We start from the raw sequence: 20,967 nt of genomic DNA on the forward strand, positions 1-20,967 counted from the left end.
AAGCAATGCAGTAAAGAAAATTGAAAGATATTTATAGTGAAAAAAAAACAACACTAATTCGTAAATTGTATTTATAATTCTGTTGTACAAGAAGCAATGCTCGATTTCGGGGTGTGTTCGCTTGTGTTCATTCTATTCCCACCAGCACATGTTTCAATATTGAAGATGTTTCCTTGCTTGTGTTTACGACTATTAAGTCTACGAATCAAAGCCGCTATCTTGACAAGATTTTCTCTGCGTAGAATGATGTAGATCCACGGGTCCACAATAGAGTTACTGATGGTCAGTCGAACGACAAGAAGTTCTTCTGGTCCATTCTTAGGAGTCCTGGCGCTGGCATTCGTCAACATACGAACCTGTAACATACAAGTTAAATCGCCAACATACAAACCTTAACATCAACATAAGAACGTGTAACATACACAATATACTGTAAATGTAATTATAATTAGCGTGTACGATATTTGGCGGAAATTGACTTTTGAACGAGTTAGCGTAGATTTGATTTAGCGCATTTCTCAATGTTCTTATTTATGTATATATGTGCAAGAAATTTACATGTTGAATCGCTAAAAAGAATACACAGCCAAATGTAATATGTTTACAGTATAACCGACATAAATATCTTAACATCAACATAGGAACCTGTGAGGTACATTTATATCACCGACAAACAAACCTTAATATTTGCAACCTGTAACATATACTCGTACATGTAATATCACCAACATGCAACCCAAAACTTGTTCAATATAGTATCAACATACCAACCTGTAACATAATGTACTGTACATATATCAACATACACACTTGTTTCATATGATATCTGTACATAAGAGCACGTTACGTAATATCACTGTAACAACATATTGAACCTTTGGCATTAATATAACTCGTACAGTGTACGCACTTATGGAAAGATAACTCCTGTCCGCCACCCTGCAATCAGTACCAGATAGCCTCGACCTAATATTATATCACGGTGAAGAACTTAACGTTGAAAGGGGCCTGTCATATGGACTTTAATTTGAATAGGGAAAGGTTAAAATTTTCATCTATTTTTGCGTATTGAATGTAATCGATCATAGACATAGTCATAAACACAGTCTGCAGATGATAATTGTACATTGAAATTTGCCTTATCAAACAAATATAAATATATTAAAAAAATATCAACTTTTTTTCAGTTTACTGGAGAAGGCGTGACTTTTAACTATAGTTTAGCCATCGACTATTATAGTATTAATATGCATATGAATCAGAAAAGAGCAAATTTTATAAGGTTTTTGTAAAAGAATATCATCGTCAACTTTATCGCGGGTAGGCCGTAACTTGCAGAAATCATATATAAGCCTGGTACCAATTTCAGATTGTCAAATACTAGTAAACTAATATGATATATTATAAATTCTCATAAATTATATAATGCCTGGTACCAATTTCAGAATTGCTCTCTGAAAAAAATATACCGGTGTCAATATGGTCTGTCAATATATTTTTTCGGAGAGCTAGGTTCTGCAGGTATTCATAATGCTTCGTGATAATGAAACAGGGCAATATGATTGATTGATTGATTGATTGATTGATTGATTGATTGATTGATTGATTGATTGTATGTTGTTTGATGTCCTCTTCGAGAATTTTTCCCTCATAAGGAGACGCCACCACTTGCCAGTGGAGAGCTGCAAATTTTGTCCTATGCTCGGCCATTGAGCAGGGAGGGATCTTTTTCGTGCCAGCACCTATTGCGACACGGGACCTCGGTTAATACGGTCTCATCCGAAGGACCGGTCACCACGTCCCACAGTGAGGTTCGAACCTGCAACGTAAGGATTAACTCCTTACTTTGCGAGTCTAGAGCAGACGCTTTAACCACTTCGCCACGCGGACGACCAGGGCAATATTAAAGTTAAAAACGATCCCTGATTATTAATTTATCACAGAAAATAAAACTTGGCTTTAACATTGTGACAAGAGTGATTTGTGCCTTATTGTATTGTGGGAATCAATTTTAATCGTTTTGAGTGGGATCGGCATTATGGGACATATGGGTAAACAATATAAAATGATTAAAGATACGAATCAGCGGAGAAGAGACGCTTTATCGCATTTTATTTAATTCTACGACAGTATATCGTGTTTCCCAAATACTGTCGCTTGGACCGCGATGTTCTGGCCACACAAACACCAATCGCTCGTTTCTTATACCATAAAATGTTCTCTTGCCTCGTCTATAAACCGCTATTTCAATTGTCTTCGTACAGAGCGTGAAACCAGAATTTTTGATTTTTAGACATCCTTTTCATGACCTGATCTTCCATTGAATTAGTGTTACAACAACTTCGAAATTACTTTATCAGATTAATAAAACTGGCTGAAATGTTTAAAAAAAAGCTTAAGAACCTACAAGGATCAAGGCTGAAAAACATTCAATAATGAAAAATGTTCTCTAGAGAATTATAACGGGGAAAACCTGTCATTTCAATCTTAAGGGTTCTTTGCACAAACAAAACATTAATGCACAGGTTGGTGTGTATTTTTGACTGATTTTGAATAGAAATGACTGAAATAATAAATCCCCGTACTATGAATAAATCATAAATTTTCTTTGGTGCTGAAAAATTCGACATTGTATCGTTTCGTTATATTTGTAATTCTATACATATAATTTGGGCACATTATGACATTGTGACAAAAATCTGACAAAATTCCCCCACTTTACCTATAGCAAGTTAAAAAATTTGTGTTATTTACAATAAAAATCGTTTAAGTACAAATAGGGATATTGCGAATTCACGGATAAAGCGAAGTTATCTTACATCCCCAGCTTTATAAATTTAACAAATTCCTTATACGGATACATGTATAACGAATTACGGATATAGCAAAGTAATTTCATATGTCCCAATGACTTCGCTATAACCGAGTTTTACTGTAGCTGAGACTATCATTCACTACAATTTGTTTCAGCTTTAGCTTCTGGAAAAATAAGTATAAACCGCGAACTTTTTATTTTCCTTCAATTTAAAAAGTACTCACCATTAAAGGAACCCAGCAAATGGAGAAAAGAGTCACTATAGAAAACAGGAAAACGATAATGTAAATGTCATTTCTTTTTCTTTTGTTGCAAACAGTCGTTACAACCGGTTTTCTGCAAACGGAATAAGTGACGGCTACGTTTAGGACAAATGTTATCGATAGAATAACGAAGCCAATGATGGAATATATGTACGTGTTAATTCTTTCCATGACACCCGTGTTAGCGAAGTCTATAAAACACCAGGATCCCGGGTAAAAGTTTTTGGCGGATCCAATGCCTACAAGATTAAGAGAAGACACGGTGGCGGTAAAAACCCAGATCGCCAGAAGCATGACGTTAGCTCTCTTATCCTGGGAATTCCTGTAGTATAATGGATAACAAACAGCCAGAAAACGGTCAAAAGACATGGCACTGACGATCAGCGCCGAAGACATGAAGGCAAAAGAAAACCAGAACGAACAGTACTCACACAGTGGCTTTGGAAATTCGTAAGTAAATCCAGATGTATAGCGCAACATAACGGCAGGGTAGACTAGGGCAATCCCACACAAGTCTGTAATGGCTAACCCGCATACCAATCTGTAGAAAGGTTTCCATTTATATTCCCCGGCAGAACGACAGAGAAAAAATATAGCCATGATGTTTCCAAGAACTCCGAAGCCATATTGAAGACTTGGCGGCACTATGCTTTCTGACACGATTTCATCTGGAGTGGAGTTTGAATTGTTAACGTTGACGGTTTTATTCATTATTTGATCACTTCCCATAGTCCTTGATTTGATTTTATCATCCTTCTCTGGAATTTTTAATTACGTATCTAACATTTCGCTGTCCATGTCTGTTATATTTTTTTCATTTTTGACTTCTAACTTTGTTGAATCAGGAGTGGTAAACGATGAATAGGGTTTTAATTATTTTGAGATGATCTGCAGGCTGACTATGAAGAACCCACAATTCAATCATCTCACTACAAACCAGTGAGCTTTTGTTCATTCCTGATAATCCTTTTTTTATTTATCCAGCCGCCTTTATTTATAAGGATGAAGAACTTGAAGATTTTTAAAACTCTTTTGAATATGCTAATCAATAAAAGTGACACGAAAGTCGGAATAAGACGTCTTTTTCCTTGCCATGTCTTTTAAGCCAACATGATAATATAACAGTTATATTAATCAGCATTATTATTATACCCCCGCTTGAAAAGTTGGAAAGTATATAGGTAATCGGGATGTCTGTCCGTCCGTCTGTCTAGCTGTACGTCCGTCTGTTACGCTTTGGGGTACCCATCTCTTATCCACAACTCTCTCATTCAGGTTATGTGTAAATTTTTGATAATGACTTAAATTTACTTCATTGGCTTCACAAAGCATCGTATCTTTTAAAAAAAATTAAGTTTTAATCATCACTTAGGTTTTTATCGTAGATTTAAATGAAATTTATATTTAGAGCAAAGGTTTGTCATTATGTATTTATTAGAATGTTTCTTACAGCTTAACACGGTCCATACGCCATTTTTATATGATTTGCTATCTATGATGTTAGCACTAGGGTATATTAACTCTTCGCATTCTTTACACCTGACTGCTTTATTGTCAAGGGTATTGACGTGGAATGGCAACCTGTATTCCTGCTGGTTAACTTGAGTTACCTTTGTTTACATTTTAATGCAATTATGTGTGTATGTGTTTGTGTGTAAATTGCACTGACTTTTGCAACTGTTGTAAGTCTCTTTGATATGATTTTACTCTTCTGCATTAGCAAGATTAGAAGAAGTACGCCCATCTACACCGGTGACGACTGATTACACTGAACATGCAGTGACAAAGTGAGCTGCTCTGTTGATAGAGGGCATCAGATATGGCGAGAATCCAATATAATATGGCGGACAAATTCTTTTTAGGAATCGGGTTCAACTTTAAATTAGCGGGCAATACGCAGCTTTAACACGATTTGTAAAAAGTTGTGACCAAAGGTTAAAGTTTTTGTGACAGACTGACAGACGAATGGGATTCTATATCCTCTCGCAAAAGTGTGGGACAATCATGTTGTGAATCGATTTGAAAACTTCCAAGGACATGAAAGGGTAAATACCCTGTTGTCAATGCAGTGTATGTTCTGTTTATTTTACGGATGTAGGTTTTTTAATATCCTTTGCAGCTAAAGGTTTAAAGAACTTCAAAAGCATGCGTGCTATTTACAGATAATAGTTTTAAATGTCATAAAGATTTAAGGATAAAGGACAATCTAACTTGGAATCATTACGAAATAAAATTAAAAGGGGTTAGTGACTGACAGATTTGGCCCTCTCAATTTCATGGGAGAGGGCTACAAGTTTGATCTCTATAAACCGATGCGGCAAATTTTTGTAGCGCAAATTATCAGTAAACGGCTATTTTATTAACACTGGAATCCAAATATTTTATCAAAACATTTATCGATCCAAAAATATTCACAACGACCCATATATCGGTTATTTTTCGTGTGTGTCACATTCCTTATAAAAAATCCCCATGTGTTACTGACCTTGATGGATTGTATTTTGGGACAGCCAATGAGAATTTAGGTTCTATAGGAGCATTGAATTCCCTTATTTTCATCACACACACAGCAAAAATAACCCTCGATGTTTTTGTAATATATTAAAGCACAATCGTTTATAAACATCGACATTTGCTTTATTTGGTTGTTCCAAATTTCAAGCGAAAGTCTCACTACGTCACGAGTGAACTGTCATGGCTGCTGAATATTGCAGCTGGGAAAGACACAGATTTATTTTACATGGTTTTCATAACAGGCTATGTTGTTGAAATTGTAAAAATTGTTTATAAGAAGTAAGTTTAATGTAAAAATAATTTATTTTTCCAATCATTTCAAAAAAATATATTTGCACCATTACGGAGATGCGATGGAATTGTAGCCCTCTCCAGAAAATATCAAATCGGAGAGGGCTACATTATTGCAGCTAGTGACTGACAGATTTGGTCAATTTCATAAATGCAACAGTTTGATAGTAAAACCGCAAATTTTTGTAGCGCTATCACGACTTTTTCATTAACACATGAACTTTTAATCACAATTTATCGCTTATTAGGGGGAAGGGGGGCTTTGACATTCCTTATTAAAAAAAACCCAAATGTGTTCAATGGGATTTGATACGGGAATTGTTAATTTTCACACACAGCCCTTTGGTCAATATAAAAGTGCGTTTAAAACGTGCATCGCTTAAAGGATGATCCAGACTACTTGAGATGATATTCGATTGCCACGAGCAATTCTTATCATTTTCATACGAGTTAAATTGTTTGTTTTCATATTTCTAAGATTTTGACAATTTGTTTTTAGTATGAAACAAGTTTGTTAAAAATTTGTTAAATTTTTACAAAGCTTTCAAATTGTGATATATTGGCGGTGAAATTGACGCACAGCCTATAGAAAAATGTGTTTTAATGGGTTTTGATACTGGTTGTTAATTTTAAAAAAGTAATATCAAGGACAGATAATAGTGAGTAAAACCACAGGTACTTGTGGACAGGACCCCCCCCCCCCCCGATATTCAACCCCAGAGCTTTTTTGTTTTTCACAATTTATATTTAGTACACTTATTCAACATGTTTGCAATAGCCTAGGAACAGATCGTCAAAACCACAAAATAATCGCTCCTCAAAAAATACCCCACTATACATTATAAGAAAGACCTTTCTCTCTTATAAGGATGATCCAGATATCAACATTCCAACGGCTCTCCCTTCTTTCTCAATGGTCATTTTGCCAATGTTTTTAGTGAAACCAGTTTTTAAAATTTGATAATAATTACAAAAAGATGCTAATTACACAAAACATTTTGAATTTTAACATCAAGCATATTAAGCATATTATCTTAATGAGCGATAATTTCTAAAAACATTTCCTATAGCGCATCAAAATGGAAATCATTTTTTTAACGCATTTTACATACTATATTAATCATCGAAAAAGACTAAAATTCAAGGCCTTTGATTATCATTACTTGTGGATTGAAGCAAGGGTCGTTCTCCGTTACAGTATTTGATACATGTAACAGGAAAAAATTCAGTAGCTTTTCCCAGTTCTTAACAAATACACGGCTGATTAATACATGAATATTGGGATTAATGCTGTTTATGCCGGATCTAATTTGGCGTATATAGTATATTCTGTGGAATTGTAATGCCCTCGAAGTTACTTTTTCAAAACTATTTTCTAGAATTTCAATTTCCTTAACGATATCAACTGACATCTACATGACATGTTATTACACTATTTGGCAAATTTGCCATTGAATATTAATTACATGAAATTAGTCGTGTACTTATAATTATTGACATTTGAAAATTGCCGGCTAATTAGAGAAAGTCATTATTGTTTAATTTATATCTTTCCTTTCGTCGAGTGTATAGTTTCTTTTCTAACCCAACTGAAATGATTCGTTCAGTTAACTCGAAAATTAAAATAAAAACACCCATTTCTGTGAAGTTTACATGTATTACATAACTCCACTGCAATGACTTACATATTTACTAACCGAGTCTTTTAGCTCACCTGAGCCGAAGGATCAAGTGAGCTTTTCTGAACACATTTTGATCGTCTGTCTGTCTAGCTTTCCGTCTGTTTGTATGTAAACTTTTCAAATTTTCGACTTCTTTTCGATTTCTTCTCAAGAACCACTGGGCCAATTTCAACCAAACTTGCCCTAAAAAATCCTTGGGTGATAGGAATTCAAATTCTTTAAAATGAAGGACCACATCCTATTCCAAGGGAAAATAATTAAAAATTAGTGAAAGATGAAACTTATATGAGACCATCCTAAGGTAGTATAGATTCAAGTTTGTTCAAATCATGAACCCCGGGGGTAGGGCGGGGCCACAAGTGACAATCAAAGATTTACATAGGAATATATACTAGGAAAAATCTTTGAAAATCTTCTTCTCAAGAACCACTGGGCCAGGAAAGATGAAACTTGTATGAAAACATCCCGAGGTAGTTTACATTCAATTTTCTTCAAATCATGACCCCCGAGGGTAGGGCGGGGCCTCCATGGACGATTAGGTTTTTACGTAGGAATGAATACATCGGAAAATTTATTAAAATTCTTCTTTATTTTAAGAACCACAAAGCCATGATTGCTCATATCTTTATGGAAGCATCCTCAAGTATATAGTGTTGATTTAAGTTTGTTCAAGTCATGACCGGGGGAGTAGGGGGTGGGTAGGGTAGGCCACAATTGGGGATCAAAGTTTTACCTAGAAATATCAAGGATTTTTTTCCAAGAACAGAAAAGCTATGTTTAATCATATTGATATGGAGGCATCCTCCGGTAGTACAAAGTCATACTCGTTCAAATGAGGGCCCCCAAGGGTAGGGTTGGGCCACAATGGGGGGAGGGGGGCGTCCAGTGAATAAACAGGTAAAAATCATCTGCTCAAAAACAGCAAAGTTTTTTTTTTATATTGATATTGAAGCATCATCAGGTAGTTTACAATTCAAGCCCCCCTTCTCAATACTGAAGTGATCTTTGCTTTTTTTTTCCCCTAGCCAATGTACTTATGTGAGCGATGTGGCCCATGGGCCTCTTGTTACATATTCTTTTAGTACTATTTTCACAATTATTCTTTGAATAATTGTTTGTATCTGTAGCCCTTCTAGATTTGAAATTTAGATCATCGAAAATTTCACCTATATACGTAGGCAAGACATATTTGTTCCAACGTACGTCGCGCATGACTTTTGAAAGTTATAAAAGAATAGTTATCTTCGTATTAGAAGTTTAGTAATAATTTTGAAATATATTGAGAAATAATTCGAGAATACGTGCATTTTGTGCGCTATAAATATATTTTTTTTAAATCTCTTTGGTCCTTTATTGCATTTTTCAGACAAGCAAGCTACAGATCTGCCACTTATTCTATCTCGTAAAATAGATGTACGTGCGCTCACTAAATGTTACATGTACTCGATCGATCCCACCTCCGCCCCCAAGAACAAGGTTAAATGTTTTTGATACATGTAGTTGAATAGCTCTCCCTAATACATATAATCATATTCAGTTGATAAAAATTATCTTAAATGGTTTCTTTAAAATTGAGTTAAATACTCAGGTCAAAGTCATAGGAAAGGTAAAATGTTGATGTTACACTATATGTATCAGCACATGAATTTTGATAAAAAAAATTACTATGAATGGTTTCTTTGTAACTGAGCTAGACACAAATTTAAAAAAATGAGGTCAAGGTCAAAGGTAAGGTCAAGGTCAAAAAATGCTGATGCAGTTGCAAAGCTTTTATCAGTATGTATCAGCATATGAAGTTTGATTACACTATCTTGAATGATTTTTTTTAAAATTTCAGTAATTCTAAAATTCAATTAAGTTTTCCAATAAGCACTATTAGGCCTAATAGATGATCTTACCAAAAAATCAATTTGACCTTTGACTTCTTAATATGACCTTGACCTTTATTGTACAGGAGAGAACTTACACTGTATAATCATGTCTCTATATCAAATGGAGATGTTCCATCATGAGTTATCTCTCTTACGTGTCAAGTTTCTATGAAAGTGAAAGTAGAATAATGTGGCTGGTCTTGCTTGGGATAGTAACGCCTCTCAGTTTAATTTGCTGGCTTATAACAATAGGATACAGCTATGTTTACAATGGTAAATATTTATTTTCCTAAAACATATAACAGTGCAATATTTACAACAGCTGCTAAATGTGCTGCACGAAAAGAAACGAGGATGCACATTGTTCATGTTGTTGACAGGTTGACATTATTAGCACTGTACCGGCAAATACTTGTGTACGTTAGGCATTATAATTTATGTTGAATTTACTTTTATTCCAATGCCTACAACTATTCTACCTTTTTCGGTTATATACTAATTGTCTGAGCATTTAGAAAGTTTTTAAAACTTTTGGGGAGGAGGGGGGGGGGGGATTTCCATTCACCGCCACATTGTAAATATATTAGTGTACTTTTAAAGACTTGATCTATTTTTAGACACTGTCCCTGTCTCCCCATGGAGATGGATGATGGCCATATTGGCGCCTGTTGTCATAGCAACATGGGGTCTGAAGAAGAAAAGTTTGGACAGAACAGGTGTTATTGCAGGTAAGAGTCTACAGGTGTGTAAAGATTTCACATGGACTTTCTGATTATTTATATTAATTAATATTATAAAAAATATTTCACTAAAACATTTCAAGCAGTTGTATTAGTTTACTCATGGATTAATTTTATCCTTATTATAGGGAAAAGGTACAAAAATAAATTTAATAGCCTAAGTAAGATAAATCCTAAGTTCAATGAATATGATTTTTTTTCAGGTCTTGTTGTTGGTTTCATTCTAACGATCAGCAATCTCTGCTTTTTTACCTCTCTTCTAACATTTTTTGTGATGGGGTCAAAGGTCACTAAATACAAGGCTGAAAAGAAGAGGAAAATGGAGCACAACTATAAAGAGGGTCGGTAAAGGCATACTAGAATGTTTAAAACAAATTTTGAAATATTTTTTTTCTGAATAATTAGTTCATGCAGTCTAAGCAGGTCTCTTAATAAAATTGGGAAACATTGTATACCCTCAGTTAATCACAATCATTTATATCTCTTAATTATTATCATGATTATAAAATGTTTCAAATTTCTTTTTACCTTAGTTATATTTTTTTTTATTGAAATGCAAAAGTAAAGTATTGAATTAAATTCTCATATTATAAAGTGTTTTCTAATTTTTTTTTTAATAATTTGTAAACATTTATGCATAAATACAAAATATACCCATGATAGTTAAATCACACTTCAGTTTTATTCTATAACAGGTGGTCAGAGGAATTGGGTTCAGGTTCTCTGTAATGGTGGGATGGCGGCCGTGTTCGCGCTGCAGTACATGTTCCAAGTGGGATGTAGGGAGGTGGTCATTGACTTCTCCCACCACTACTCCCCCTCCTGGCTCGCCATGGCTGTCCTGGGGTCCCTTGCCTGCTGCTGTGGGGACACATTCTCATCAGAACTCGGTGCCGTGTTTTCCAGGAACACGGAACCAAGGCTCATAACAACTTTAACAAAGGTTCCCCATGGTGAGACCATTTATACTTCAACTTAGGTTGATTTTGTGTTTAAATGTATATATACGTCAAGATTAAATCGTTTAAATGGCACATCATTGTTACTTGTAACACCAAGAGAGAGTTTCAGGTATTTTTCACATGTATGGGAATTAAATTGATAGTTCATGTAAGCAAGGTTAATGTGCATGATAATATTTTTTAGGGGATGGGGGATGGGAGGGTTCTTTTTAGTTTTCATTCTCCTTTAAACACTTTGATAAATTATTAAAAAATTTGATATTTTTTTAAAATAAATATTACTGTAAAGGAACAAACACCTACATGTAAGACAAAGCTTTGGTGAGGCTCAGCTGGAATAAGACTAAAGTATGTGTATTTTGATTAATATTTTCCAAAAAATTGAATATTTCAGGTACCAATGGAGGAGTGACTGTCCTTGGAATGATTTTCAGTTTGGTGGGAGGGGGGCTTGTAGGTCTGGGGTTCTATCTCACCCAGATTTTCCTGCTTAGAGAGTCCTTTATCAATCAAGGCCCCCCACAGTGGCCCATTGTGTTGGTGGGGGTGCTTATGGGGTTCATCGGTTCTTCTATAGATTCATTCCTAGGAGCAACATTTCAATACTCAGGTTAGTCTAAATCTCACAATCAAAATACATGTATATAAGTTTTTTGCTGCAGTATTAATTTGATACATATGTGTCAATCTGATTGAAATCAGATCCTTTGATCCACTCGTATAGATCATAGCGATCTATGTGAACAGATCAAAGGATCCGATTTTAATCAGATTGATACATGTGTATGAAAATTATATTATATGAATAGCGTGTTGAAGAGTTGTCTTTCTTTGTGTTTCAAACGAGAAGAAAGCTTATCAATATTCAATTACTTTACACACTGGTTAAAATTGAAAAATGAAACGTCAGGACAACATCAAAATAATGTTTCTTTGCCCTCTTCCAACTCAGAATGAAAATATTTGGTCAGTAGGTAGGTGAGAAATTTTTCCCTTGGATTAATTAAATAAAGGACTTGCATAAATACCAAACAAAAGATATTAATTCAGTCAGCATATGTATATACATGGAATCAATTTTTTAAGGTAAGCCTATTGTTTTCTTAGGATTTGATCAGAAGAGGAAGTGTGTCGTTGAACGTTCAGGACAGAACGTAGAGTACATCTCCGGCATGGAACTACTGGATAATCACAGCGTTAACCTACTGACCTCTCTAATATCTGCCCTAGTCACGCCAAAAATAGCATTTGAAATATGGCGATTATGTAGCTGAGGGAAGTTAATTAATTGTTTTAGCATTTCTTATGAATATTCCAAAGACGAGTGGCATATGGGAAAGGTTCTTGCTCATGTACAAATGTGTTCAGCATCAGGCCATGTTCACGAAATCCGACCAGACATTATTCACATATTTTTTATGATTACTCTTTGTAGGTATTTGATACATAAGACATTTAGATAATATTGTATTTTTTTTTTGTATAATTTACAATGTTTCATCATTAAGTGATTCATTTTGTCTTCCATTCACATATCTCTAAATGATATAATCAAATTTCTATGTTTACTAAGGTAATCCATATATAGATCTGTGGATTCAAAAGACATTCAGTTAAGTTAAAATTATAGAGAGAGGGGGAAAGAAACATTTTGTTATTATACCCCACTGCTTGAAAAGGAGGAGGGGTACACTACATACCTGGTAGTGATCGGGATATCTGTATGTCTGTTGCCGTCTGTCTGTGCATCCGTCCTTCATTTGTCTGTCTGCTGTGCTTTGGGGTATCCATCTCTTATCCACAACTCGATCCTCTTATACCACTGAATGAAAAATTTAATGGGACTTTCACAGAATCTTTGTTACATAGTGCCATTGTGACCTCCTATTTGACTTTTTGATTCAACTTATTTTGGGTTTCCCATAGCAAAACATGGACATAGCTATTCTTTCTATAATATTGAAGGGTACATGTACTTGTCTCTTATACTCCTATTTTACTTTTTGATCCAACACTAACCTCCCAGAGAAAAACATGGACTTTGATATGAGATTTTTGGGGTATCATTTAGTGAGCTCAATACCCACAGTACCTCTAGTTTATTTTAATTTTCACTTTTACTGTACAAAGATTTTATGTACACAAATTAAATTAACATGTCTTCATAAAAGTATGATGTAAATCCATGTCCCTCTCCACATGAAAAGTTTTTTTCACAAAAGAACTTTATTCGGTAATAACCAATATTTGCCCCCCAAATCAAACTTTGATGGAGATATATTTAATTAAGTTCCTAAACAGGGGGGTATATGCTGACTTCAAAGCACTGAATATTTTTATAAGTAATGACGTCATATGTACGTAATGACGTCACAAACATGACGTAAATTTCATTTTTTCATGAATTCTACAGAAAAATGTATTTATTTCGTCGATATTTTGACTAAAAATCACTGAGCGCATGTGTGTTCAGGATCAATATTTTGATATAATGTGTCAAATGATAATATCAATGAAATATGTAAATATTGTTCCTGAACAAACATGCGCTCTATAAATTTTAAAGCTAAAATTGTTGAAATTTTGTCCATTTTGTCCTCTTTCTGAAAAAGGATATAAAATCGGATTAGTTTGTGACGTCATAAAAACAAAAATTATGAATAAAATACTTTGAAACTATAATATGTTCTGTTAATTTATATTTCTTATACAATTTATTGAATTCAGCACATTTCAGGAAGTTTTCAAAATTTGACTTTTGTGGGGGCAAATATATGCAATATACCGCATATAGTTCTTTCACTTTTTCAATTTTTCAAAATTTCAATTTTTTTGTAATTGTAAGTTACATGTATTGCAAGGATGTTGTATTCATTGGACACATATTTCTCCACAGAAAATAGGCAAGAAAAGTGTAATCAAACAGACGTTGCTGTAACTTTTATTTAATTTTTTTATTTTTAACTCAGCAAGATTTACAATGTTGTGAATGTAACAGCTTATTATGATACCCACTGTTAATAATGGATCATATGTTTTCAATATATGATATCATGCTTCAATGGCCTCTTTTAAGGTCACCTGGACTATTCATGATTTAGAAGGAGGTGAAGTTTAATTAATTCTTAGAAATGATGAATCAAGTCAAGTGTAGAGAAACTCATAACGTTTAGATGACATTCATGACCAATTGATCTCTTTTTCAATATAGTGATTGTTACATAGGCATATTCTCTTTAGAGAAGTGGACAGGCTATTGCCTACATCCAAGCCTGTCCACTTCTCTAAAGAGAATAACATAGGCATAGCCTAAGTTTATTTGTGTTAGAAAAACATGAATATGAATGTATTGTTTTTGAATTAAATTGTTATAGTTTGTCAGTTATATTTAACTTGAAGAACATGTATCAATAACTAAGAAAAATAAACCACCATTTTAACATGAAAAAGGAATCATTCCTCCTTATTTATCAGCTGTATATTCAGTTTATGTCTCAAAGTTGATTCATACACAAACATACACTAGAATCACAGGGGCCTGTAACATACTGTTTTTGATTTTACGTAATCACTATATGTATACAAAAAGAGCTTTTTGTATATATGAAGTGATTACGTAACATCAAAAACAGTATGTTACCGGCCCCTGTGACTAGAATATACTCCAATTGTGAATTAGTATTAAACAACGCAAACTACTGACGAATAAGTTGATGAATCAAAGAAATCAACATTTTGTTTAAGGAGGAACAGGACCTTTAGCTGAAAAAATTCCTGTCAATGAATTTTTTTCGTATTTTTTATATTACTAATTTGATATGTTCTAAACATTTTAAAACGATCCTGTCATGGGATTTCTTGACTTATTTAAAAGATATCGCCCCACAAATACCGCCATGTTTAGCGTTTGTATGGAGTTTAGATACTTCATGTTTACGGGTCCATAACGGAGTCCATAATGCGATTTTTTACGCACAAATGATAGATATGATAGATAACGCTATATTCTCAAATATTTCAGAATGTTATAGTGTTTAAATTATTTGGAAGCAATTGTTTTGATTTTATATAGTAATTGGGTGGGATAATTTCTGCATTTTTCAAGGCAGGTTCAACGACAAAAACCTCATTTAGAAAAAAATCTGTCAATAAATATTAAAGTATCCGTCTAGGGGGTGTGCTTTACAATATATTTATTATCATCCAACATATATACAAAGACAATCACAGTGGGTTCTGGCCCGGGTCGATTTCCCGCTCCACTGCTGTCCCAGACACGTCCGTCTCCTTGGCATCCAGGTGTAGAGAGAGGGAGTGCGACTATCCCGCCATCTGACGTAATACAGACATTAAGTCGTACCACGGGACAGTCGCACAGATACTACACTCCCCCCTGTTTTCTCTGAAAGGCTGGAGTCTACCACAGGAAAGAGGGTCTGGAACCATCTCCAACGTTGGGGCGCTGTAAACGCCCACCTGGGCTAACTGCCCAAGAATAACAAGTGCCGGAGCAAGCTCCAGTCTAAACCACCACAAGGATTTACACAAATTTACCAGGTGGTATGTCCGGGATAATTCCCAGATTACCTCTAACAACTCCTGTATAACATTCACCGAGTGGGCCAAAGTCACCAGGCCCACTAACAACTCAAAAACTGACAACACTCTCACCATCAGGCTCTGGAGGGCAAACTTGCCCTCCGGCATCGCCCACGCCTCCGCCTAGGTCTGTACAAGCGAGAAGTACTTTTCTCCTCTAGTGTCGAATCATCAGACGACCAGGGACTGCCTGAATCATACGGGGCTGTCCCGATTTCTGCAACATGGTCCTTGGTGTCCTCTACCTTCAGGGTTGGGCCCCTGCCCACACAAGTCGGCAATCCCCAAGAAACATGACCACAGGCCGCCTCCTTTAAAGAAGGTTGGGGCTGGTCCTGGGGATAGTGGTTCGACACCGATATCCTCTATGGCAGAATCCAAGAGGGACTCTCCAAACATCTCTACTACCGGGTCTGGTATACCCAGTGTACTTCCAGGATGGGTCAGAGGCGCCACAATACCAAAATCTCTCACTATACGGGGAACAGACTTACTTCTGTCTGCCTCAACTAGTGGGCCTCCTGTCAAGGTCACTCCTTCCTCTGGAATGACCTCCTGAACTCCACCTTTATGGCCTCATCCCCCAGAGTAAGGGTCCCTTGCCCCAAGTCCAGCTGGGCTTTCCGGGCACAGAGAAAATCCATTCCTAGCAGCATTGAGTCCTGCAATGGGGCAACATAGAGTTCCATCTCATGCTCCTGCTGGCCAATACACACAGTGACAGGCCCCACAATAAACCCTTCTAACTCGGCATTTTCTCCGGCCTGTCTCATAGTCACATAATCCAGGATTGGGGGTTTAGGCTCCAGCTGATCATACACTCTGGTTGACAACACGCTGACCTCAGCCCCTGTATCCACTACTGCTGTGACCTCCATACCTTGCACGCACAGGCCAACCATAAAACCTTTAGATCCGCATAACCGCTCAGTGGGTATAGAGGGCTCCTTCGATCCCACTGCCACGGGTGACCAGGAATTACCCATCCCTGCAGGTGACATCAGATCAACACCACATGGGTCCATCCTCCCCAGGTCTGGGGGTTCATCACCAACCATGGCTGGTCCAAACGGCTCCAGAGTGGAGTGGGGAGTCCCCACTTCCTCTTCCATGGTGACCACTTCCTCCTCAGCCAAGCAAAGCTCCGGTGATGGTGGCATCCCAAATTGATCTTTCAGCCTGCGGCGCTTGCGCCGGCGCCGCACACAGGAGTGGGGAACACCGATCCCCAACTCCTTTGAATCCGACCTAGGGAATGTCTCCACAGGGAATCCTACCATACTGGTCCCGCCTCTGTGCCCGTCAGTAGCCACTATCTTCCCTGCAGCTCGGGTGGGGCAATCTCTACGGAAGTGCCCCACCTCTCCACACCTGAAATATACAGCAGGCTTCCGGTCCGGCCCGTCCATTTGGGTGACGGGGTACCACTCCTCTGATGTTTCTGAAGTGGGCAGCTTCCCTCTACCTAATCAACTCCTCGAGTTTCTCTATCCTGCTCCGGAGGGCTGCGAGCTCCTCCACAGCAACATTTACTCCCCTGGGATCAGTCTGCTTCATGTCCTGAGCAGAATCCAGCTTTCTCACTTCCCTCGACGGCTTAGGCCTGTGACGCCGGGAGTGCTGATAGTATTGCATGCGCTCCACGGCTTCCTCCACTGTCCGGGGATGCCCATCAAGTGCGTAAATACCAGCATCTCTGTCCTCAGCTCCATAGCACAGCCGAGGTATAGCGTGAGTGTGCACATCAGGCACACTAGGGAAGGCTCGAGTCGCCAAGGTCAGGACTCTGTCGGCCCATTGATGAAGCGACTCCCCAGGGTTCTGGCAGGCAGACTGGAAGTTAAGTTGATGAGTGAGATCAGGAGCAGAGGAGCCAAAACGCTTCTCAAATCTCTGCAAGATCTCACCTAGGCGGAGCTGGTTACTGGTTTCTAACAGCAGGGTATAATACTCGCTTGCTGCCCCTTCAAGGGAAAAACAGAACTGGTCATGCTGCTCCTCCTCAGTCCACAACTGACTGCGAGACAACCTCACAAACTTATGCCAAAATGCCTTCCAGCTGGTCTTACCATCATACCTAAGGTCCTTGTACTTAGGCTTACTCCCAGCAGCTGCCCTACTGGTTTTCTGTGCAGGTGTTTGCTATCCTGATGGGCCGGGACAACTGCATTGTGTCCCAGCTTGGCTGTAATGCACATGTGCTATTCTCTCCCCCTCCCTTCCAAAATGGCAGGTTGGGGTATCCAGATAGGCAGGACTACAAGTCAATGACATGGGGACACTATGATGCTGTGATTCACTGGGCATAGTCATACGTAGGTGTGAGGTTTGAACATCCTCACCTCTGTACCATGGGGATTGGGTGTGATCGGGCAGTGGGGGTTGGGCATGTCCACCCCCAGTATTCATCAAGTCTCGGACAAAGGTAGTGTGTGGCATTGAGGTCCGGGGTTGAAAATCATCCCCAGGAAGCGAGAACACACTAAAGTCCGCGGGTCTAGGCTGGGTTTGTACAGGCAAAGGGTTCCAGGTGAGCCCTAAAGGGTAAACAGGCCTCTGATCATACTCAGAAGTGAGCTGTGCAGGCCTCACAGGCTGTTGATTGGCAAACAGTGTATGTTTTGGAGGGGCGGGGTCAAGCGAGTGGGGTATACCCTCACTAAAGCTTGGTCTAACTCCTATGTCCCCCAGGTTAGCTGTGTCTCCCACAAGGACAGGTTGGCTACTAGCTGAGAGCACATGACCTACAGAATACCGATGTTCTAAACCTAAACTCAAGGGAACCTCACTGTATTCATACCTAGGTGGGCTACAACCCACAGTGCTGCCAATTGAGCCACACCAACACAGGCTACCTAAAGAGGATTCCAGGGAATCACTGGTCATCATCCCTGGTGAGCTACATGTTGGCTGGGCAAACCTTACTTCTCTCCTTGACATACCATGTAACACACTACCCTCCCCACAGGGGATGCCCGAATGCAGGCCGGGCCTAGGTGTAGAGGGACCCCCTAGGGGCAACCTCCCTCCCATGTGACCTGACATTGATTGAGCAAAATGTGTGTGACGGGATGCAATATGCTCGCTCCCGTTATAAACATATGGTGAAAAAACCCCTTCCACGGGAGAACCATATACACTGCACGGAACAGGAGGGTTAAATCTGTCCGACTGCATGACACTATTGATAGCCGGGCGCGTGTCCAGGCCTAAAGCCGACACGGCCTCCTCAACAGACATATCCATAAAAACAATGTCACAAATAATCAAGTAAAATCACAGACAATATTTACAAATCAATTCCAAAAGTCGATTCAAGAAAAATACATGAAAAATCCACATGTGCTCTCACGTACCTAGCAGCACCAAAAATGGCGGCTAAAACCGATGCCTAAAAATACCTGACAGCAGTACGGGAATCCCCCGGGCCCCGCGAATTGGGCGCCAGTAAAGTAACCGTCTAGGGGGTGTGCTTTACAATATATTTATTAACATCCAACATATATACAAACACAATCACAGTGGGTTCTGGCCCGGGTCGACTTCCCGCTCCACTGCTGTCCCAGACACGTCCGTCTCCTCGGCATCCTGCACTATCCCGCCATCTGACGCAATACAGACATTAAGTCGTACCACGGGACAGTCGCACAGATACTACAATATTTCTAAATTTACGATTAAATGTCAGTCCTTTATCGTAATTGTTTACTGCATAAATACATGTATCACAGGGTGAAGCTTACCTCAATATCGCACAGGACATAGTTGAAATAGACGTAAGCATGATAAAAACGCTTCACGTTTGTATTTTCCGAGTGCGGGAAATCAATTGTAACGTAACACGAAAACATAAACATTCAAAATTATCTAAATAGAGAGAATCTCTGCAACTAAACACGAAGAAATTTTAATTTAAAAAATCTACTTCAGAAACTTATCACGATACATTGACTGTGACCTGTTTATCATGACGGGTGTGTGTACTTGATCTCGCTGCACTGAGAATTAAAACACTACCTCTATGACGTCACTGACGTCAGACTGCAGGGTAAAGAGAAACAAATGTGTGGATTGGGCAACTTCACAATATCTAAATGATGGCAAGATCTTTAAAAATTTTATTAATAATAATTTCGAAAATTAAATGTTTAAAAAACAATCTTAGAATTCAGAATAAAAATTACACAAGAACTGTTGATTTTAAACAATGTTTAACTTTTATATCATCACCGATTATGACGTAATATGTCTTTTTAGTCATGTGACATGTGCCCTGTCTCCCCTTAAAATCAAGATTTTGCAATTTTTATGGTCAATATGTTGATCTCGTCTGCAAATACAATCTATCATTATATAAATACTGCATTACATGTACATGTAGGTGAGGATGACACTGAAAATTATCACACACCCCCAAGAATTCCACAGTGGGCGCATTAATTCTGTGCAGTCACATTTTTTGGAGGCGGAATATTACCTCTCGTCAAGCAGTGTTGACTGTTTCTATGCTGGAGGACGTTGCTTTATTTATCAGCGGGTAACAAATGTTTCTCGATGAATCATATCCAACTAATTTACAAGAAAGTATAATATTGTAAGTTGACTGACGTTTAGCATACAAATTGTAGAGCCATTATTTACACACTGTATTACGTCTCCACGTCCTGTAAAGAATTCAAACCTACAACGGAAGGATCAATTCCTTATTCTGCTACACCAGAGCAAACGCTTATTAACTACTGCATCACGGGGGCGATCCAGACGCATTTTGCTTCGAAATCATCGCATAATGTAATGACATAAATTGTAAAAAAAAAAAAAAAAAAAAAAAATCTTCATTTTTGTGTTACATGTATTACATTTTGCGCTATTTTCATTAGGTCAATGCATGGACCCGATAAATTCCACAAACTCTCAGTAAAGATCGTGACATTAACTTGTAACTTTATTTGTATACGTGTAAACAAATTGAACATATACTAGTACTGAACCTATTTTATACGTTTTGATTTTTGGTAAATTTTGATTGTACATAATCTGTAACCATTATACATGTATAGTAACTGTTATATGCAAACATGTACATCGTAGGAAAATTGTAAAATTTTGTTGATTAACCTGTCGATCTCTACTCAGGATGGAAAATTATAGTCGCTTATAGGTTGGTAAGAATTTTTTTCACAAAAAGTTTAAAATCAAAACTTTGTAAAATTTAAATCATTTTTCCAGA

General features: G+C 37.5%; 2 protein-coding genes across 2 annotated transcripts; one reads left to right on the forward strand and one right to left on the reverse strand.

Annotated features, from left to right (window-relative positions):
• Nucleotides 1-71: 71 nt before the first annotated feature.
• On the reverse strand, nucleotides 72-3,807 carry LOC134251540 (prostaglandin E2 receptor EP4 subtype-like). The gene is made up of 2 exons (XM_062733948.1): nucleotides 3,040-3,807; nucleotides 72-356 (listed from the first exon to the last, which is right to left on the reverse strand). The coding sequence occupies exons 1-2, from the start codon at nucleotides 3,805-3,807 to the stop codon at nucleotides 72-74; spliced, it is 1,053 nt and encodes a 350-aa protein (XP_062589932.1).
• A 5,774-nt stretch (nucleotides 3,808-9,581) lies between these two features.
• On the forward strand, nucleotides 9,582-12,613 carry LOC134251541 (transmembrane protein 19-like). Its single transcript, XM_062733949.1, has 6 exons — nucleotides 9,582-9,709; nucleotides 10,054-10,164; nucleotides 10,380-10,517; nucleotides 10,872-11,129; nucleotides 11,533-11,748; nucleotides 12,246-12,613. The coding sequence occupies exons 1-6, from the start codon at nucleotides 9,625-9,627 to the stop codon at nucleotides 12,410-12,412; spliced, it is 975 nt and encodes a 324-aa protein (XP_062589933.1). The 5' UTR covers nucleotides 9,582-9,624; the 3' UTR covers nucleotides 12,413-12,613.
• Nucleotides 12,614-20,967: the final 8,354 nt, after the last annotated feature.

This window comes from Saccostrea cucullata, unplaced genomic scaffold, assembly GCF_032062105.1.
Source record: "Saccostrea cucullata isolate Sc308-1 unplaced genomic scaffold, CSIRO_AGI_Scuc_v1 ctg1605, whole genome shotgun sequence".
NCBI classification, from domain to species: Eukaryota; Metazoa; Mollusca; class Bivalvia; order Ostreida; family Ostreidae; genus Saccostrea; species Saccostrea cuccullata.